The following is a 22,938-nucleotide window of genomic DNA, read 5'->3' as shown; positions in this document are numbered from 1 at the left end:
TACCAGAAAGATTCTCTTGAGAACAAGCAATTGGTCCCTCTGCAGATGACAAACATCAATCACCAATGAGGCACAGTGCAACAGTATAAGAGCAGGAACAAGAGGCTTGAGGATTATCATATTTGGGTATAAATGTTGACAGAATCTCCCTTTGGATTATGCAAGGGAGTTTTGTGAGGATTTTGATGGATAATAACTTAACACATTCATATTAGATATGTGCTAAATCTGACACTGACAGCTCAGCAGATTTTAAAATATAGGTTTCATATCTATTTTGCATACACATACTTTATAAGTATACTGTCTGCAAACTCAAGTTTGAATGAGCTTATCTTGGCATATCTCAAGACATCTTTAGATCTGATTCTCATTTATATTTTAGCTTTTATTGTGGAAATTTTCAAGTGAATACATAAATAGAGAAGCCACCACCCAGGTTTTTATAGTTACTAACATTTGACAGTCTTCCTTCATCACTTCTTCCAAAGTTTCAGGTAGAATATTGAAATAAATCAGAGCTATCATGTCATTTCACCTGTCCATGTGATTACACCTATCTATAAAGATAAGGTTTTTTTTCACATCATTATCATGAAAAAATATCTTATAATTTTTTATAATCTATTAATTAAGGTATGTGAATTTTCTCCAATTATCTCTAAAAGTCCTTTTACATTTGATTTCTTTTATGTCAGGAGTCAAAGAAGTTCCATACATCACAAATGATTTAGATGTCTCAGAAGTCTTTTGGTTTCTAATAATTTCCCACCTACACTATGCTATTGCCTTTTATTATTTATATATTTTTCATTTCCTAAATTAGGTTCATTCCTTGCTAGATATTGTTCTATTTTAGTTCACGACTCCGATTTTTACATCTAGAGATCTGATTTGACTTAGATTGAATTTGATTTTTAGGTAGGAATGCTACATAGGTGATAGTGTGTTCTCATCACTAAGAAGCACATAGCATGATTCTCTCATTGTCATCAAGATTAAGAATGCAGGTGGAGTTAGGTGATCCTTTTCTATCTATGAATCCATTTCCATATCCATGATCTAACCTGAGACAGTGTTTAGGATAATTGTCCTTGGTATTCTATTTCAAGTTCAAAATTTATCTTTTATTAATGGCATCTCTTTCACACTTGCTATTTTCTTTTAGTGCATTACAAATACTCTGAGAGTTTCCAATACTCCAAATACAATAAAGAACATCAGGCTTTTATTTTACTTTACTTGCCCCACACTTGGAATCTACCACATCTCCAAACAACCTCCATTTATTTTATTGAAAAAATGGCATGTAGATGGGACTGGGGTTGTGACTCAGTGGTAGAATGCTTGCTTACCGTGCACGAGGCACTGGGTTTGATTCTCAGCACCACATAAATGTAAAATAAAGATATTGTGTCCACCTAAAACTTAAGAATAAATATTAAAAAAAGAAAGAAAGAAATAATGGCATGTAGAGACCATCATTTTGGCTTTGGTGTGTTCATTACTATTTGGTTGGTTATTGCATCCACTCCTTTTCAGTGGACAAAGATACATACACATATGTGACACGAATTTTTATATATATATATAAAATTTTTTAATTAGAAAAATAAAACTAAATTGTGAGTTTATGATGGCATTCAATTTTAAGGATTACAGACAGTTAGAGGATCTCAGAGGTTGGACAATATACAGATTATTATAGGAGCTTCAGTGCAAGAAACATGCTTCATTATAAGCTTCAGTATAACAATAAAGAACTAAAACTCAGTGACAGGGAAATGATGCCTAGATTAATACATAATTATAATTATTATTATTATTATTATTTTTGGTACCGGAGATTGAACCCGGGGGCACTTAACTACTGTCACATCCCCAACCCTTTTTTGTATTTTTATTTATAGAAAGGTTCTCACTGAATTGCTTAGTGCCTCACTAAATTGCTGAGGCTGGCTTTGAACTAGTGATCCTCCTGCCTTAACCTCCCTAGCTGCTGGGATTACAGGCGTGCATCATCACACCCGGCTACAATTTTATATGTCCTGGAAATATTGACAACTATCAAAAATGGTTGGGAAAAGATATTGTACATAGAAATAAGAAAATTACATTGCAGAACTTTTGAGAAAAGTTGAGAGGTGATGAACAGAGAGAGACAAAATAATCACAAAGTATTAAATTCACAAGTAATGAACACGTATATTCAAAGAATATATAACCTTTAAAATGAATAGATAAGGCAGGAAACACAAAGGAAAATGTGAGAAAAAAGATATGAATAGTTAATTTATAAAGATTGGTATAGAACATCTAAGGTAAGAGGGGCTCAACATATTAATTAGGCAAATGTGAATTCAACCTATGCAGCTGTAAAAAGGACAAAAATTTAAATGCAGATAACTTCAAGTTAATGATGATTTGGGATAGGCAGACTTCTCAAGAGGATTGATATTTCTGTTAATTCTGAAAAGCAATATGTCAGTATTTGTGGAAGTTAGATAAGCTTTTCCCTTTCATCCCTCTTAATCTCAGTCACGTATCTATATCACAGAAAACATTCCATTCATATCTCTAAGGAAACATACATGAACCACAGAATTGTGTATAATATAGTAAAGTTGTTGGCAACTATGATTATAAGTAAAATGTGTATATTAATACTAGAAATATCCTTCAGGAGTAAGATGAAGCAAACTAGTTGCATATACTGTTCAATTGATTAATCCTAAAATACATAATAGAGGCATTTACCAGAATAGTACCCACATATACTAAAAACATGTTTGCCTAAGAAAATGAACAAATTATATACAGAAGCCTCCATAATTACATGAAAATCTATTTGCTGACTGAAAAGCTACTTCAATTTCTGGCAATTTACAACAGCAAATATTTGTTATCTCACACAGTCTCTGGGAATCAGAACCTGAGAGCTGCTTAGCTGCATGGTCCTGATCAGAGTCTCTCATGAGATTGCAGACAACAGAAGCTTTGCTAGAGGCTAGGATCACCTTCCAAGTTCAATCACGTCATTGTTCACAATAGATCTGGGTTCCTTTCCACAGGGTCCTCTCCATAGTGCAGTTCATGAAATGGCAACTGATATCCCCAGAGGAATTGATTCAAGGAGAGAGCATGTCAGAGTGTTCAAAATAGAATCTACACTCTCTTTTATAACTGACTCTCAGAAGAGATAAATCATCAGTTCTATGATAGACCAACTCCAGAGTAATAGGGGAGTAGTATAAGGAGTGACTACCAGGAACAAGGGCTACTTGTTGGGCATTGGATGCCCTCTTCTTTCAAACTTTAGTCAAGAATAATTTAACTGCCTTATAGAGATAGTAATCTTTTAAAAATACTATTAAAAAGACAATAAATCATTCTCAGACTCCCTAGGACCAAAGAAATAGAAATACAAATTTGGATATATATTTTGTCTAATACAGGTATTTTGAGTTGAATATTCCTAATGCTATTGAGAATAGAGTAGTAAAAATTCTCATGTACTTCAAATGAGAATTTGTTGATGCTGCATTTTGAAAGAATATTAAAAGTAAATAACTTAAATTGATAATGCTCACAACTGTATACAATGTAGAAATTCACATTAGTAATGTTTATATACAATATATTTGCATAGGGTGGAAATTGTTTGGGTGCAAAAGAAGAAAATGGGGAGTATCTTGGGAAATTAGAATATTTTGCATTCCCCCTAAATGGATATATGTCATTGGTCAAAGAATGACAAGGTTTATTATGCAGTGATAAATCAATTGACCGAATGTTTAATAATGATCAATTGTTTAATAATGGCATGTATATCATGATCTATATTTATATGTAATTAGAATAAAGTACAGGACACAACAGAGTTAAGAAACTCTAGGGGTAGAAGTGCTTTATGACTCTTGAGTGCAGAAGATTGAAGACATACCAGAAAGAGCATATCTGGAGATTATAGACAGTATAACCCACATATTCTGTGCTAGGATGGAATCCTGCAATGTGTCCCTAATACTTTTTTTAACACTATCTTTATTTTATTTTTATGTGGTGCTAAGGATCAAACCCAGTGCTTCACACGTGCTAGGTGAGCATTCTACCACTTGAGCCACAACCCCAGCCCTCCTTAATACTTTTTATCTGGGGGGAGGAGGGAAGACTATTTCTGCTAATCAGGATAAATAAAAAAGCATAAAATACACTCATCTCAAGTTAGGTCTGTTTTGATGCCAAACCATTTGGGGACCAGATTATAGGGGGGAAGCACAGGTTTTAAGAAAATTTGGACTTTAGAATGGCTATTAAGAAATTGTGGAAGTTAAAAAAAAAATCTGTTTGTGGTTATTGGCAAGCAGGATCATAGAAGACTTTTCTTTTTCAGTCTACTCAAGCACCATTTGTCCCTCCCCCAACTTTTTAAATTTTGTTCTTTTGTTTGTTATTTTGTTTTGTTTGATTTGCTGATCTAATAAGTATGATCTCATAGTAATAAACTGGGGTGGGGGGGACTTAACAAGGCCAGTTTGTTAAGACTCTTCTTGATAGTAGTAGGAATTGAACCCAGAGGCACTCTACCACTGAGCTACATCGATTTCTACTTTTTATTTTGAGACAGGGTCTTGCTAAGTTTTCCAGACTGGCCTCAAATTTGCAATCCTACTTCAGCCTCCCATGTGTCTGGAATTTCAGGCATGTGCCACCATTTTGGCTATTTGTCCCTTTTCTGTCCCCCTTCCACATCCTGTCCCAAGGGATTAGTTATTACTTTGGAAATCAGAAAATAAAAGGTAGAGATGAAAGTAAAAATGGAATCTCTGACAGTCTCTCGTCTTTAATGATTATCTCTCTTTTTTAATGCACTTTTTAGAAATAAAGAACAAACCAATAAGTAAAAGTATTTAGATAAAGACATATCAGTATCTCCAACATCATGTTAACATCCATCAAATCATCAGCTCCTCAGGACAGGACACATATTTCACTAGCTCATTTTAACTGGAGAAATCAGAATCAATTCTAAAATAGCAAAATTACCATCTTTATCATATCTTTTTTCTTTGCATGTGGGCACAAACAATTTCCTCTTCAATTCACCATGCAAAGATCTATATTTATTTCCTTGATAAGTTGCAACCACAGTTCCAGTGAAGGTAACAGACAACTTTGGCAGAAAAATCAGGAAGGGGTAAGACAGATACTTTAAGAAATAAAGATTAGGAAATAAAATCCAGAATGAACTTTCTGTGACACACATTGAATTGTGTTATAGAAGGAAAGGACTGCAGCACATGCTTGTGAAGGCTCCCGACTTTAGGATATCTGCTGAAAAACAGTTTGATTCATGTTGACAGCATCCCACATCAAACACATATCTTGGCACTCCTCTGCTTCCTTGGAAGCTAGGGGAGGCCATTCAGTCACGCAAGTGGTGGAACCTGTGCTCAGCATGCAGGGGTCTCACCATCTGACCACACTGGCAAGATGAGTTGGGTTCAAAAGAGCTGGTTGTAACATTAAACTAAGCAAATGGCGAAGAAATCATGCAACACACAGACATGAATTTCTCAGGTCAAGGGTGGGACTGCTCTGTGACCTCGAGTGTCCTCTTCCATGTTGGAAGGCAAGAGGGCAAAGAGAGAAAGTGTACCCAGAACCTCTCTATTTATTAGGGAAAAGCCATTTGATAGAATATTCCACCCAAATAAGGCAGGGGATAATGATTCAAAAGGGGGGTTGCCCAATTCCATTGGGTAATGTTCAAGCCCAGAGCTGAAGCCCTTCCTTACGAGTGAAGCAAAGGGCCACTTGCTTCGCACAGCGTGTGGTGTGCTATGCCAATCCAATACCCCCTTTACTCAAGGCTGGGGGTGGGGGAATGTTAGCTCATGTGTAAGGCGGGTCCTCACATATCCCCCCTTTCTTAATTTATAAATGCAATAGAGGGGCTATATTTTTCAGTCACTGGATCCTTGGTCCAAGGACGTTATGATGTACTATTATGACATAAAAAGGATTAGTAGAAAACATATCATTTCAATAACATACCATGTAGAATGTTTCAACATATTTTCAGGATTAAAGACATGCTTTGATCAGCCAGAGAGGTAGGATCCAAAAGATTGATTTTACCTGTTTTGAATACCCTGGATATAGTGACGTAACTCCAAAAGATTGAGGTTATTATTATTGCTCTGCCAAATACCCATTAGAAGATTTTTAATCTTTTCCCAATCTCATTGGAAAGCTTTATATTTGGCTGCAGTAACACAGACATATTTATAATTAGTATGGCATTCAAACCTTTCCTTAAACTTGAGAGTATAAAGCTCATTTCCAATATTTATTATAGTGGCTTCTAGGACATTCAACTCAGTTTCAATATTTTCATCAATATTTATCTGATTATGGAGGGCTTTGGAAGTACGTTGAGCCAAGTTATTAAGAAAATTCATATGTTGTAAGTTTTAAAACATAGCTGCAGAGGCTGTAATTGTAGAAATAATGAATAAAATTAAAGTAGCCACTCCAAGGGTTATAAGACCAAGAGCTTACTTAGGTCTGTTTAACTGAGCATACATCTCTTGCAAAGCCTGAACACCAACTTCAGCATACTATAGTTCTGAATTGTTGGTTAGTAATAAGACAAAAGAGGGTTGGTGAAGGATCAATGTTCCTTCCCCTCAATTATAACTAGTGATGTAATTAATTAAATTGCATTTTTTACAGGCTACAAGATATTTATCATCCTTTCTCTTAATTCTCACATTTCCAATAATTAAAGCATAAAGAGATTGAACAGAGGCCTGCAGGCCATAGCAGGAAACTTCCCTACAATTCCTGCCTACAAATCAGGCATAGTAAGATTAGCTTTAATAATCATGTGTAAGTCATGACTTTACTAATTTTAAAAATATCAATGTGTGCTGTAGGGCATTACCTTGTTTTCAGTTAAAGTTGAGAGCAGGCTTATCATGTTTAAGCTTTTTATTGAGATAAACTATTGGCTATTGAGCTGATTTGTTCATGGCTGTCTGTCTATTATATTAAGGTTGACTATTTTTAGGGTTATTTCTCTCAGTGATAAACAATAACAGGGGATCAGAGTAAGGCCCTGTTTTAATGTTTTAAAGACTTTACTTATATATAATGTATTAAAGACTTCCAAAGCCTGTTTATAACTTGGAAGAGGAGTAACATTTCCACCCAGCAAGTTTATTCCTCCTGGGGCCAAGACTAGTATTTCAGTCTTAGTTTCTATCTCTATGTTTTTTCTTTCTTTTATTTGATCTCTATTTAAACTGTGTGGTAACATCTAATAATTGATCAGGGACATGTTAATTTTTGTAATTTCCTACCAATGTCCAGGGATAGCTGGATGATAAACTCATCCTTTGAAAATGGGTGACCCTCCATAAATTTAGGGTGCTGTGTATTGTCTCCTTGAGTCTCTCCATGAAGTTAGTAGAACTTTCCTGAAGACTTACTATAATTATTTATCAGGCATCCTGTTTATCTGTTGGATCCTAGTTTGTTTTGGGGAATTGTCTGTGCTCTAGACAAACAACCAGGTTTTTCCCGATTCTGTGTTATTGGGACATGTTTAAGATAGATCTTTTTCAAACTATTCTTAGGGTGGCCTTCCCTTTTAAAGTTTAGCTAAGTAACAGCATAATATCTTTCTAGGTGAGGTCAGACATCTAGCATAAGTTGTGAAACACTACAATATATGCATTTGAACCTTTTGAAAATCTCCCTGAATTCATTCTTGTCTATGTTAAGTTGTTGTTGGTGGTGGGGTCTCTTTGATTTTTCTTCCTTAGTACGTGTTTTTTTTTTTTAAGGCTTTCTCACATGATAGTGATCATGGTTAGGCCTAATAATACATGAAAATGAGGCAATTTTTCTGATCATTGTAATTTCCCAGTATGTAAACTAATTGATCCATTTTAATGTCATATGTAAAATGGACAGATTAAGAGAATCTTCAATCCCTTCCTGAAAGAAGGTCTCAAAATATCGTTATTTCTCATAATAGCACCCTTTAAACAAGTTAGTGTCTTTAAAAATATATATATAATCAAGTTTACTTTCCAGTGTAGGAAGAAACATACAAGTTTCACAATATATCTTATTGATAATAGGTCCAGTTAGAGGATCATATGTGATACAAATGAATTCCCAATAAAATTCTCTTCTTAGGGTGGCCTTCCCTTTTAAAGTTTAGCTAAGTAATAGCATAATATCTATTTTCTATAGTTTAGAATTAACATATAACTTTAATTTGGAGAATACTAGTTCTGATAAAATGTTCTCTCAGACCTTGGATATTTTAGAGACATATTTAATAAACAGAATTAATGTGTAAGAATTAGTAATAATTATCATAATTATTGATGTTTTTGAATATCAAATTTAGTCCTTAAAGACAAGTTTCAGGGCTGGGAATATAGCTCAGTGGAATTTAAGATGGTACTTGAAGATGTCCACTATTATCTAATCAAGGATTATGAATTTTTTAAATACATTTTTTAGTTGTAGATGGACACAATAACTTGATTTTATTTATTTATGTGGCACTGAGGTTCAAACCTAGTGCCTCACACATGCTAGGCAAGTGCTCTACCACTGAGCCATAGCCCCAACCCTGGGTATATGAATTTTAATTCACTAAAAATTAGTCCTTGTTCAAACAGCAAGAATCACTAAGCATAAGTAATAACCTTATTGGAATGAGAATAAACTAATGTACCAATAAGTTTTTCTCATCTCAAAATATGGACAAAAATCTTGGGTTTTGTCATATCAGCATAATAATACCAGGGAAACGACTGAAACATCCTAAAACTGATAATTTTATATATTTATAGCCAATCAAGTTATACATAAATCTGATTCTCAATTACTTTAACTTCCTATATCACCTGTCTAGTTAATCATAATTATTATACCTTTGTTAGACCAGGACGAAAAGAAAAGACCACTGACTCCAATTAAAATCAAATTAAAGAAAGCTTATTATTTCCATTGGCCAGGCTGCCTCTCCCACCAAAAACCTCCGGAACAAGACAACATTGCAGCTTTCATGCAGCCCAGCTTTATAGCCCAGTAAGTTACACAAAGTGGGGTTACAGATAACAAAACTCTGAAGAGCATAACACAAAAGCTAATTTACATTTTTGATGGCCCTGACATCAGAATTTATGAAGGTATTAGAGCCTCAGAGAGGGTCGTTATCTGGCCAGGGAAGGCCAAGATAGAAGGGGCGTCACTAAAGTTTCAGAGAGGGCTGCTATCTGGTCAGAGAGAGCCAGGCATGGGTGAGTTCAAGGCACAGGCAGGCATTCCAAGCAAGTTCAGAATTTGCAGTAATTTATAGTAAAGCCGAAATTAGCTTTTCATGGGTTTGTGGCAAGATGGCTCCCAATTTTAAGAAGGAATCAGGCTGGGTCTATCACCCTGATAAGAAGAAATATTTCAGTGGAAATGTAACCAAAGCCATTGGACACTCTGTATATAAGATTATATTTATTTGTCATATTATAAAAACCTGGACAATAATTAGGAATTAAAGCTTATTTGATGGTTGTAACACAACCTTATAATTTAATGTAAGTATCTCTTGAAATAAGTATTTTATAGCAAATTACATTTATCTTGAATATCTCTTAACTATAAAAGGCAGAGCATCAGATAAATACATGTATAAAAATATAAATCATGTTTCCTTTTAAAGAAAAATGGTTAGAAACAAATAGACATATATGTTAATTACCCTATGAATAAAAGATTATAGATTACTTAACAACTGGAAAAATATGTATCAGGAATAAATATAATAGCTTATACATTATATAATTATCCAATTTAAAATAAATCTTATTAAACCACATGGTTCTTAAAAGTATTTGGATCCATTTTTATTTTACTAGGAGTCTACTCATATCTATGTGATATCATGTAATGTAGTTAAAACAAAATTCTTGCGCATATATTTATTCATTTCTTGTATTTACAGAAATCAAAAGAATAAGGATCCTTGGTTGTCAGGAAAGCATTAGGAGAAAAACATCTCAGATTGCCGGCTTCTTTGTACCGCTATTTTCATAATTTTTCCTTAGTAACACAAACCACAGAAAAAAAGAAAGAGGATTCCTAAAGGAACCTGTCAAGGGATAAAAACTCACGTTATTTAACTTGGAAAATAAGTCAGGCTTAGGGCTGTGATGCAAGAGTTTGTCGAATCAAGTTTTGACTGAAAAGCAATATCTTTCGTTGGTGGGAATATATTGAAGATTTGAAGGAAATTTTTTTGACAGCTGAGCGTTTGTTCTTAAGGAGTGGAAACTGCAAAGGGCAGGCTTGGAGCTCTGGCTGCACCCGTGCAGGGGAGGGAAAAAAAAAAAACACCCCAAAACAGGCTGGTAGCTGGGAGGCGGGGAGGAAGCCCTGCCTGAGTGACAATGGGAAAGACTAGATGGAAGCCCACAGAAGTGCAGGAGGCGGGACTTATCCGCCATGTTTTTCCGGCCATGTGGCTGGAGTATTCTTTCGTGTTTTTCATGACCCAAAGTTTTGCCTGAAGTCCCGGGAATTTCATCCCCAGTATCGCCCTTCCTGAGCTTGTTGCAAGTCGGACAATCAGCAGTCCTGACTGAACCCGGCTGGGCCCAGCGACATGCGTCCAGGGCTTTGTGCTGTTTATTCTGCACCCCGCCCCTCGGTTGCCAGTATAGCGTGGAGCTGGCTTAGGCGCTGGCTTAGCATTGTTCCCACAATTATCAAAGGGCCCCTGGGCTGTCTGGGCTTTGCCTGCTCCACCAGCCGCCATTGTGCACCATGCCTGACTCTCAGGAAAGAGTCCTTGACCCTGAACTTGACTGCCTGTGTTTCTCCACTTTAAATCCGAGACCCTATTGCATGGGCATTCCACCAGTCCTGGTTGTCGGCCGCCATGTTTGGCTGCCATGGTTGTGGATTAAGCAACATTCCCAGTTTCTTTTAGTTGCCCCGGGGTTAAGAAGGTGTGGGGCGGCAGCAGCCACATTTTCATCTTGCAAATCGCCATCAGCGCCTGGCTGGCAGGCTGGCTTGCTTGCACTTCCCCTTTGCAGCAGCAGACCACTTCAAAAATCCCATAACCCAGAGGCGGGATTCAGCAGCAGACGCTGGCATTGTTATTAGTTTTTAATGCAGTATGTGTTTGGCACCCAAACTCGGTCATTTAAGGGGCAGAAATATTGCCAGCAGCGGGATAGAGCCTGCATCTGTCTTAGAATAGCAGCCCGTTTATAACCTATTTCGATCTCATATAGGATGCAGTGAAGAGGCTCAGTAGATTTCATTGGCCCAGTTTAAATCGCCTGAATATTCCCCAAAACAGTAGAAAAATAAAATTTATTTCTCTGGAAGAACAGAATTCCTCCTATTGACGTCCCACTATAAAAAAAAAAACAAAACTTTCCTCTTTCCTCTTATTCTCTAAACATTCATCCCCAGTACATAAATCTAAAAAATTATCAGCTTAATATTTCAAAATACAAAAAATCCACAATAAGTGCGCTTTTCCTATGAGAGAGGGCTGAATGTAACAATAAACATTTCACCAATTACCTTAATATCCCAGCGGGCCTCCAAATCTCCTCCTCTGCCCGCACTGATGAGATGAGTGGTGTGAGGATGGCCTTAGGACTGAGCCTAAGCAACTCCATTTAAAAAAACCTGCATTCTCGCCAGGCACACACAGAGCCCACCAATATGGCCTCAGACAAGTCACTTCCCCTCACCCTGATAAACAAGAGTGGCCTCTGACAGGTTGTCCTTGCCTGATAAGAGGGAAAAGCAAGAAGATCAGGGTGGAGACCACCAAACCAGATGTTTCTGACCCCAGGGTAAATGATGTCACGGAGCAATCCTTTGGTAGCTGATAAGGATTGAAAGGAGAGTCAAAAGCCCCAAAATTTAGTATAAATAATAGAGCTAATGAATAGGGATTCAGCCAGCGGAAACAAGGATGCACTGGAGCTGGAGGGCCTGATGAGGACCTGGACTGACATCCCATCACTTGTCATCATTTTCCTGATCCTCTGCGTGATCCTCACCACCCTCAAACTCTGGATCCTAGTGAAAGCCGCAACTTCTCCATACAACCCTCTCCCTCTACTCAACCAGTAGTCCACTCCACACCAGGAGAAGCCTGCTTTGGTTCCAGACCTGATCACCAGGGTCTGAGTGAGTGTGCATCTGCTGGACCTGAAGCCTAAGGCTTCAGACTTTTGATCTGACACTGAATTTAGCATGCAGAGGGAATGTCGTCATTAGCCTGTCAAGTTTAAGTGTGTTTGCAGTGCTTAGAATTAATCTAGAATTGTTTGCAGTGAATTAATTAATCTAGAATTGTTTGCTGTTAATTGATTATGTCTATTGCAGTTCCCAGCATTAAGGATTGTCCTTTCTTGATTAAGAACCTATAGAGTGAAATTTTATTGAGTAATTCTTTATTTCTCCCCCTTCGACTGCATACATCACAACTTTGCCCCCTCGTGACAGCTAGGTTCAAAAGAGCTGGCTGTAACATTAACTAAGAAAATGGCAAAGAAATCACGCAACACACAGACATGAGTTTCTCAGGTCAAGGGTGGGACTGCTCTGAGACCTCAAGTGTCCTCTTCCATGCTGGAAGTCAAGAGGGCAAGAGAGCGAGTGCACGTGGAACCCCTCTGTTTATTAAGGAAAAGATATTTGATAGAATATTCCACCCAAATAAGGCAGGGATAATAATTCAAAGGGGGGGGGGTGTTGCTCAATTCCATTGGGTGATGATCAAGCCCAGAGCTGAAGCCCTTCCTTACCGGGCAAAGGAAAGGACCACTTGCTTCACACAGTGTGTGGTGTGCAATGCCAGTCCAATACCCCCTTTACTCATGGCTGTGGGGGGGGGTCAGTCTTGGCTTGTGTACAAGGCGGCCGCCCCCCACACAGGAGGACCTGGGTTGTTCAATTCCTAGCACAAACAACCAATGTCCCCAGTCCCCACAGAACAAACATAAATGACAAAACACAAAACAGCAATGACAGGGGAAAAAAAAAAAACCCCTGGAGAATTGAAGGATGAACCACACTGCAATGGACATGTCATCTTTTTTTGTTTTTGTTTTTCAGATAGGGTCTTCCTACGTAACGTAGTCCAGGCGGATCTTGAACCAATGGCTCTTCTGCCTCAGCCTTGGACATGTTATCTTTTGTCTGCTATAGACATCACCACCACCACAACAACAATAACAGTCACCTAATTTCATTTGTAAATAAGAAAATGACAGTTTGGCCTTTGATCAAAGCAGGGAGATCCATTCAGTCCTCTGACCACACCCGCTTCATTTTGCATCCCCACAAGCAATGAGAGAATGACTGGGAATACCAGTGCTTCCTTCACACACTTCAGGTGAGGGACCAAGATCTTAGCCCTCCCTCCCAGTGCTGGGCCTCACAGTTTCTCCTGCCCCACTCCAGGTTTCAAAAGCCCAATTTTAGTGTTTGCTAAACTTCTTGGCTGGAAGTTTTACTGCCCCCTGGTGTTATGAGAAAAGCGAGAAGAACCTCACCTGCCAACAGACCACTAGAGGGCAGCAACACGCCGGTGACAGAGCAACATTGTTGTTCAGGGGCTTACTCTGGTGCTTTGGGTCCTGAGAGGCAAAGAGGCCAGTACTGCTTTCTACAACAAAATTAAGAAGGGAAAGCTTATTTTGGATTGATATGTCCAGGAATGTCTGATAGGTAAGGTAAAAAGAAATGACCAGAGGAGCTTTTTGGGGGGACACCTCATATCCAAACCATAACAGAATACTAAAATACTAAAAAAAAAAAAAAAAATCTTGCAACCTAATGGAAAGTGAAACCAATTTGAAGTATAAGTGGAAAGTGGCACAAAGTGTAGATTATGAGCAAATCTCAATGGGTGATAACTATGTGAAACAATAAAATGATGTGGGATTTGATATACATGTAAAGCAAAAATCTGGGGGGTGGAGAGGAGAGTAAAGGAAATTAAAATTTTCCAAGGACTTTCTGTAGTCTGGAAAGAGGGTAAAAATATGAAGTAATTTAAATGTTTTAAATCAGGATATAAACTATAGGTTGGCCCCTAAAATAATGAATAAATAACTACCAAGGTAAAAGAAAGAGGACTCATAATATTTATCCAAATTAAGGCGAGAAATGAGGGGAAAAAATGAGGAAAACAAACCAGGCACAGTGGCATACACCTGTAATCCCAGTGGGTTGGGAGGCTGAGCAGGAGGATCATGAGTTCAAAGCCAGTCTCACCAACTTAGGCCCTAAACAACTTAGCAAGACCCTGTCTCTAAATAAAATATAAACAAGGTCTGGCGATGTGACTTAGTGGTTAAGTGCCTCTGGATTCAATCCATAGTACCACCAAAAAAAAAAAAAAAAAAAAAAAAAGTAACAATTCATAGGGAGACCAAGAAGCAAGCTGGGTGCAATGAGTTCCATGTTTGCAATAAAGATTTAAAAGTTAAAGAAGCATCATTTGGATCTTCGTGGCCCCTTCGGCAATAACAATATCCTGAGGGTCTCCAGTACCTAGAATAGCAACCATCTTCACACCTGGATGGTTTTGCATGTCACATTATTATGCCAAGATGGGATGAGACTGCAACTTAGACACAAGATTCTGCAGCCACCAGGGAGAACATTGGTGAAAAAAAAAAAAAAAAATCTGGGCCTCAAGTGTTATCTATCTCCTGCTTAGACTGCTATCTTTTGTGATTTTTTGCTATCTGGGCCCTGTTCTGTCTTCTTTCCTAGCTCCACAGGAATGATCAAGGACTCCACTTATTTGGAATTTCTAATCCAGTATTAAATAAGAGTTCTATAATTACCATTCCTTTTCTTTCCCTAATTATTCCTTAACCTATTGGATACAGACTATCCCCCGAAACCCTCAAAAACTCCACTAAATTTGTTATTGCTAAGTCTTCTACCAAAGATGTCTAAGATATTAAATAATTTACCCCACCATTCCCCAATCTTTATTTAGTTTGGCCACTCTGCAGCACTTGGTACTACCGAATACTTAGCCTCCCATTTTGAAACACTTGGTGGCCTTCTTGATGACATCCTCCTCTGGCTTTCCACGTTTCTTCAGTTGCAACACTTAGTCTTTTCAAAGTTTTTTTCCTTTTCTATTTCATCCATAGATATTGATACTTCTAAAGGAGTAAAATCCTATACCCTCCTTTTGGATGCTGTACAACCAAGAGTTCCCAACGCAAATACCTTAGAAAATGGGCAAGTATCAAAAATGAAGCTGGATGACATAGCACACACCTGTAATCTCAGTAGCTTGGGAGGCTGAGGCAGGAGGACCAAGAGTTCAAAGCCAGCCTCAGCAAAAAGCAAGGTGTTAAGCAACTCAGTGAGACCCTGTCTCTAAATAAAGTACAAAACAGGGCTGGGGATGTGGCTGAGTGACCTAGTGCCCCTGAGTTCAATCCCCCACCTCCAAAAAATGAATACTATGAGCTGAGTCCCAGACATTATACAGTGGTGAGGACTGTGGTGAACTGGAGAGCTCAAATCCCATAAGGAGAGGTGTTTTTCATTTGGTTCAATCCAATTGTGCAGGGCAGCAGCCCTACATACTGCAATTTCCCCAAAGTCTATTTTTATGCATAATTTCTTCATCTTAAGAAATACTGTGATTAATAATAATATCTTAAAAACTCCAGTAAACTGATTTCAACCTGTAGCTAGCCTAACACTTCTGCAGATTCTCCTTAAGCAATATCATCTACTCTCATGTCAATATTTATTTTATGCTGAAAATTTCAAACTCTTCTTTGTTAACTCTTTCCTTTGAGTCTATATATTCATTACCCAAATGCCTTTTTTTAAAAAAAGTTTTTAGTTGTAGTTGGACACAATACGTTTGTTTTATTCATTTATTTATTTTAGGTGGTGCTGAGGATCAAACCCAGCTCCTTGCACATGCTAGGCGAGTGCTCTCTACCACTTAGCCACAGCCCCACCCCCATCCAAATGACTTCCATCATCCCTACTCAATCTGTCTCCTCGAAATTGTCCCTCTCTACCAGCTTGACTTTCGAAGCTTTCCTTTGAAATGATAAGAAAATCTAACATATTTCACACTGTTTACAAGACCCCTGGAAGTCTTTCCCAGCAAGTCTTTCAGTGCAGGAATGCTTATGAACGAGGCCCCTTTGCATGAAATGTACTTTTCATATCACTTCTTACAGGCCACTGCCTCTCCTCTACCTCCACCCCCCATTTTCTTGTTCTTCACATGTCATAATACTTAGCAATCAATACTCAGACAATAAATGTTTATTTACTCTACCAGGCTAAGATTCAGAATGTAGAAACCATGTGTACCTTGCACACCGCCGGATTTCCCATTTCCTTGAACAGCGTCTAGCACAGTGTTGACTGTTAAAACATGTCTGTTGCAATAATAATTATACCCACTATTGCACATAGCTATTTGAGTTCTCTCCTAATCCTCATTCTCAAACTCCTAAGAGAAAAGAATTGAACTTCAACTATTGCATTCTCCTAAAAAGCCTTTCTTAGGACGAATGAGCCAGTTGCATGTGTATGGTTAACTGAGACACAGGCCTCTTTAATGAGCAGAGGTGCGGGGTGAGAAGATCTGTAGTGAGGAAATCACGGGAGTAATTCAGCGCAGATCCAGGTCCCGATCCTAGTGAACACGTGCACCGGCCGGCGCGAAGAGGGCGGGCATTGGGGAGACAGATCCCGGGCGACTGAACGTGCTCGCTCCCGTGGCCGCTTCCACCAGGGCGTGCAGGCGAGCGCACGTGCGTCAGCTAGACCCAGCGTAAGGAGCGCCCGGGATCCTGCGAAGAAAATGATGGAGGGAAAGCTGCGGCCTGGGAACAGGGAAAGGTGTAGGGTAACCTGTGCTCTGGGAGGGGAGAGCACGGAAGGGGAGGAGAGAAGAAACGCGAGCTAGGTAAGGCAGGCCAACCTGGGCTCGCGAGGAAAATTGGGCGGGGTGGGGCGTGGCTGGAACAGCCAGGGGATATAATCGTGGTGCGACTGGTTAGTAAGTGTATTCAGAGTACGGGGTCGAAAGCATCTGCACCTGGAGTCACGCGGGTAAGAGTAAAAGGCAGAAGGGCGGTGATTTAGGTTCCTCTCTCCGACCCAGCCAAGCTTTGTATCCGCCCAAGTCAGGTTCCTTTTCTCAGCCGGCGGCCAGAGCCGCAGGGAGCTCCTAAAACCCGGCTGGCTCCGCCCCTACACTTAGAGGGCGGTTGGGGCGTGGCCCGCCCCTTCCTCGGTTGGCGTACGCGTCAGCCGGAGCCTGACGCAGTGACGCAGTACGTCCACGTAAGTGACGCGCAGGCCCGGACCGCTCCTCCTTCCCTGAGTGAGTGCCGGCCGGGTCGGGGCGGGGGAGAAGAGGGAGGGCGGGGGAGGGAGAGGCGACCCGGGAGTCGTTGTGGGCCGCGGGCCGGACCGGGTCCTGGGGCAGCGGGAGCTCGGGCGGGGCAGAAGGGCTTGGAGGGCCGTTAGAGCGCCGCCACGGCTGTCGGGTTCCCTCCCTTGCCGGACTTGCGCGCCCGGGCGCCCCGAGCCTCCGGCGCTGTGCCCACCCCGCTCCAGCTCGCGTCTCCCGACTCCAATTAGGTCAGGCTCGGAGTCCCGCGGCCGCGGCTCCGGCCCGCAACGCGCGGCGGCTACTTGGCTCGCCTTTCTTTCTTCCCTCGCCTTCCTCTCTTGCCTCACCCTCCCCCCCCCTTCTTTTCATGTTCCTGGGTTTTGTTTTTTCGTTGTTTTGTGCTTTAGGGGTTTTGTTTCCCAGCACGAGCTCATGGGTGTACATTATCATGCTCCTCTTTTGTAGAGCAACCCGAAGGCCATGGAGGCTGAAGAGACGATGGAATGCCTTCAGGAGTTTCCTGAACATCATAAAATGATTCTGGACCGATTGAATGAACAACGAGAGCAGGATCGATTTACCGATATCACACTAATAGTCGATGGTGCGTAGGACAGTGGTCAAAGGAGCGTATTTATGGCTTCAGTTCTCCCTTTCCACCACCCGCCTTTTTCCCCCTACTCTTTTTGGGCTCCCTACCAAAGTCTGGATGGTGTGCACTGAATGGTGTGCACTGAAACTGGAGGACACTTGTCAGTGTCTGCTCGCATAGACCGTACTGCAGAAATCTGGTTGGTCAGTTGTTCTTTCAGTATAGCCTGGTATTCATCGCATTTTAACTTCTTGCATCCTGTTCAAGTTTTCTCATTGCACGCAAGAGTGCAGGATGATGAAGTTTGGCGTATAGACTACATCTCAGAATTTTTGGTTAATAGATGAGAATGTCTAAAAATTTTTGGTTGATAGTCTTCTGTTGGTAAGCTGCTTTGAGAAGTCCTCTTACAGGAGTCATTTGGGAAGTATAGGTTTCTGGTTTTTCAGATGGTTTTTGATGGAGAATGTGAGAGATCCTCTTTGGGAGTCCCCCACAAATAGTTGAAGGCTTCATCAGTCTTAATTGTCATAAAGGAGACAAGCCCAGCTTGAGTATCTTTTCTGTTTAGTGAAAACAGAGACTTTTCAAAGCAAGCTGTTCTTTATTTATTATAGGTTCACCAAAATTGAGTTACCACATAGTATGCATTTTTAAAACATTTGCTATTGCATACACATCAAACTTTGTGCTTATACTTATTTTACGGTTTTTTTTGTCTCCAAATGCTGTGTGATCTTTTGGATTCTTCATTTAGCAATTTCACTGAGTAGTATAGACGTCTTATTTCATAATTGATGGTCACAGAAAGAGCTAGAAAATTCCTTACCTGGTATTGTAAGTGGGCTTTTATAAAAACTTAATTGTCTTTGAAGTAAAAATTTGACTTCTTGTTTAATTAAGTTTAAAATTTGCCAAGAGAGCTGACCATATTCTAAGTGTAGTTCAATAATTTATACAGATATTATATTGCAAAAAAAAATCTATTTTACTTTTATATTTTATGTTTTACAGTTTTTACATTTGATTTTTGTGCATAAGTATGTTTTGTTTGTTTTTTCCACCTTAGGACATCATTTTAAGGCCCATAAGGCTGTTTTGGCTGCTTGCAGTAAGTTCTTCTACAAATTCTTTCAGGAGTTTACTCAGGAACCTTTGGTGGAGATAGAAGGTACGTTTTCGTTTTATGTGCAGTATTTCAGTGGACATAATTGGTTCTTTAACTTTTAGACTCTTTTACCTTTCATCATGGAGAATAGGCATCAATGATTCCTTATTGAGCAGCTAGATAGATTATTCTTTTGACACTTTTGAGAATCTTTACTTCTAATAAATGGTTTGGTAGTATGATCTGCCAGGAAAACTTTTAGATAGTAGATATTAGTGAGCAATAAAAGGCTTTTCCACTGCTGAAACCAGTCACTGACTTGAAATTATGCATAAAAATTAAATCACCATCTTTCAGACAGGTGGGGATACTGTAAATTATAGGAGAGGCCTTTATATTTATATTAACAGAGGTAATGATGTACTAACAGTGATGTAGATGACAGGCACAAGGTGAAGTGGGCTGCGATGATATGGAAGAGGCTAGGAATGATGAACTCAGGTAGCATTCAGAAAAAATTCTATGGAATGTCTTAAGAGGGAAGGAATCATCAGTTAGATATTAACTTGAAACAAAAAGTGATTTTTTTTTTTGTAATTGACATTTTCTAATAACCTACCAAGTGCCAAGCATTGTGCCATGTAGTTTGTATATTTTCTGAGGCTCACATTAATATTTTAAAAGTAAGTGGTGTTATTTCCAATATACCTAGAGGAGACAGAGTTCAAAAGGACACTTGCCCAAGGTTGTCCACCTAGCAAGAGATTGTCTATGCTGTTAATTACCATGATTTTATCTCTTGTTGCTACTCTCTCCCCCTGTTTCATCTCCTGTCAAAATCCAAACAGTGGGGCATAAATCTATTTGTATACATGAATACAGAATCTTATTTCAGGGTTTTGGGGTTTTAGTTTTATATCTCTTTCACTATATACATATTCTTTGTTATGAATGGGTGCCTAGGAACACCATTCCCTTAGAAAAATTTGATGCCTAAGGGAGTTAAGAATGTCTTTTTATTTTGGCATATTCCAGTTGATACATCTGCAGCTAGATTATCTTTTTTCAGTCATGGAAAGAGTGTAGGCATAATGGGAATCCATAGAGCTTACCAAAATGAGAATCTAGCTGTTTAGATGGTTTTTTGTTTTACTATAGGGCAAGAAATCCAACAGTTGATTCATCTGATGTTTGCTAAATATTAAGAAGTTACTTTACCTCAATTACATATTGATCTCCTCATTTGAAAAGAGATTAACAGACTTATAATTATTAATTGAAATAACCTGTGCAGAATGTCTGGCATGGTGTTTGATGCATTGTCAAAGCCTAATAAGTGGAAGCTATTTATAATATTAAAAAACTAATTATGTATTATATTCGATGCTAGAAATTCAGAATTCATGAGTAAGCTGACTCTAATGAAGTTGAAAATGTGATAGCAACAGCAAAGGACTGCAAAAAGTGTTAGAGACTGTTACTGTTTTATGGCATCACTGAAGAGGGAAAATGAGAGGTTTAGTCTACCTTAGATAGGGATTTCAAATGAAAGATAACTTCTAAGCAGAATATTAAATTTTAAAAAATAAGTGGCCTCTGCTGGAGTACTTATTGTTAGTGGAGAGAGTAGCCCTGGAGTAGTAGGCCCTTTTCTGAAAACTTGTCACCTTGGGATTTTTCTCTTTGTCTTGTTATGTCCATAATATCACAGGACACAGAAGCCTTCAGTATTTCAGTTATAGACAGATAAAGTAATATAGAAAGCACTCTTTGTGGTTTTTGTGCAGATTTAGGTTTAAAGAATGAGTTTAGTTCAGTGTCATGTCTTAAGGTCTTAACTGTTCTATTTATCAGTTACCTGGCTATAGAGAAAGTGCTCAACGCATAATTAGAAAAGCTGAGTTTTAGTCCTAGTCTTAGTAGTTGTCAGCTATGTGACCTTGGATGTCTTGACTTCCTTTTTTTTAATCTGTAAAATATATCAAGTGGTTTTGTATTATGTCCTGGACACTTTGAATGTAACTTTTTAAGACTGGATGCTGTTAAAAAATCCTATGGCGAAGACTTTCATTTTTATTTTAAGAGGCAATCTGTCTGGTTAGATTCAGGCTGCACCCTGGGTTGTGGATCCAATTCCAATTTACTTTTAAAATTTTTATAGTGCTGTCCAGGTTCCAGATGGGACTGAACAGAAACCTTCCTTCGACCTGGCTGGTAGTCATGTCATAATGCAGTTTTCAAAGCCATTGATATTGTAACTTTGGGTCAGTGCAACTCTGCAGGTGAGCTTTAGATCACATACACGGATTGAGAGGACCTTTCTCCAGTTCCTTCATTACCATGATTTCCTCTGTACTCAAGCTCCCAGAAGCTCCTTTTCATTGTTTAGAAAACTGGGGTTTTTAGCTTGTGTGCTATTGTACATTTCCTGCAGGTGGATCTGTTTCCTGGACAAAGTGGTGGCAGAAAACGTAGAGGAAAAACATGAATTCCCTCCATATTCTTCAAATCACCTCGTTCCTTTGGCAGAGAAAAGAACTCTTAATAGTTTAATTGGCTATCAGCTATATATGTGCAGCCTTAGAACTAGGACTTGTCCTGAGGCATAGCTGAGAGAAGAAAAATTACAAAGTCTCTTTCCCTCCCCACTCCTCTCCCCAATTATCCCCTTTTCTCGTTTTGTAGCTTGGTGCTTTTTTTTCTGTTTCCACCCACTGCTCAGTTTTGGGATTTGGGTTCTCAAGTCTAACCTGGAAGATGTGGGAAGAAACTCTGCTCTTTTGAGTTTTTCTCTTTCTAATCTACTTCTATATTCATAGTCCTTATATGTATGCTTTGTGTGTTCTCTGCAGGATGTTTAGTTGTAATTAATGGACAAAATTGGGTGGAGCATGCTTGTACTTTATCTTAGCCAGAACTGGAACCTCATCTATAACAGTGACTTGGAGCAGTGCAAATTAGTTGTACATTAGAAACACCAGGAGAACTTTTACAAATGCCAACATCTAGGCTGTAGTTTCAGATCAACTAAATAGGTCTTTCAAGGGTGTGGTTTACATACCTGTATTTAAGTTTTTTGACTCCTTGTTTTTCAGCATGTTTTCTGAGGACTAGTAATTAGTGGGTATCACCTGGGACATTGTTAGAACCATTGACTCAGTTTCCACCCAGGCCTACTGAATCACAAGATCCTCCAGTAATTTCTATGAACAGAGTTTGAGCTGCACTGCACTGGGACCTCCAATGTGTAATCAATGTTGAGGACCATTGCCTTATAGGATTTTGTAGAAGCAGATGACCTTTGTTTAAAAAATTGAATTGTAAAATCCTTTGTGGATGTCAGTGTTATACATACAAGCTGAACGCTTTCATTGTTTTCTGGTTTCCTGGTGGTAAATTACCTTTGATTAGAACCTTGAATTCACCTTTGGCTTCTAAATAAAATTGTTGCCCTTGAAGCCAGTTTGTATACCAGCTTAGCTTTGCTACTTGGATTCACTACATCCAGTCTTCAACATTTATTCATTCCCTGGTTCAGAACTGAGACTCCAATTTTCTTAATTTATTCTCTTTCTACTTTTCCTAAAACCACAGATCAATTGCCTGTTTTCTCTTTAATGGCAAATCTTAGAATATCATGTCCAGATATTTTAGCCCCTACTATCAAAGACAAACATCCAAGTACATGTTGAGTAGGACTTTTCCCCCACTAATTGGAAGAATTCCCTAAGACTATAGGGAAATGCCGGATACTACCCTTTTTTTTACTCTTTTTAAGCA

The 22,938-nt window shown here is 38.9% G+C and overlaps 1 protein-coding gene and 1 long non-coding RNA gene across 9 annotated transcripts in view; one reads left to right on the top strand and one right to left on the bottom strand.

Annotated features, from left to right (window-relative positions):
• Positions 1-16,646: 16,646 nt before the first annotated feature.
• On the bottom strand, positions 16,647-17,347 carry LOC107151920. Its single transcript, XR_001504733.2, has 2 exons — positions 17,159-17,347; positions 16,647-16,910 (listed from the first exon to the last, which is right to left on the bottom strand). It is a non-coding gene; the product is annotated as an uncharacterized LOC107151920 (long non-coding RNA).
• Znf131 (zinc finger protein 131) overlaps positions 16,847-22,938 on the top strand; it is a 30,211-nt gene continuing 24,119 nt past the window's right edge. For 2 of the 8 annotated variants that reach the window (XM_015497350.2, XM_015497348.2), the window contains exons 1-3: positions 17,316-17,446; positions 17,924-18,062; positions 19,120-19,221. In XM_015497350.2, the coding sequence (XP_015352836.1) occupies positions 17,939-18,062; positions 19,120-19,221 (226 nt within the window). In that variant the 5' untranslated portion in view covers positions 17,316-17,446; positions 17,924-17,938. Of the gene's footprint in view, positions 17,027-17,154; positions 17,173-17,315; positions 18,063-19,119; positions 19,222-22,938 lie in introns of those variants that run through there. The other 6 variants (XM_048800081.1, XM_015497347.2, XM_015497349.2 and 3 more) reach the window with 5 other exon arrangements.

Source organism: Marmota marmota, unplaced genomic scaffold (genome assembly GCF_001458135.2).
Source record: "Marmota marmota marmota unplaced genomic scaffold, marMar, whole genome shotgun sequence".
Lineage (NCBI taxonomy): Eukaryota > Metazoa > Chordata > Mammalia > Rodentia > Sciuridae > Marmota > Marmota marmota.
Note: the sequence above shows the minus strand (reverse complement) of the source record. Positions and strands in the feature narration are given on the sequence as shown.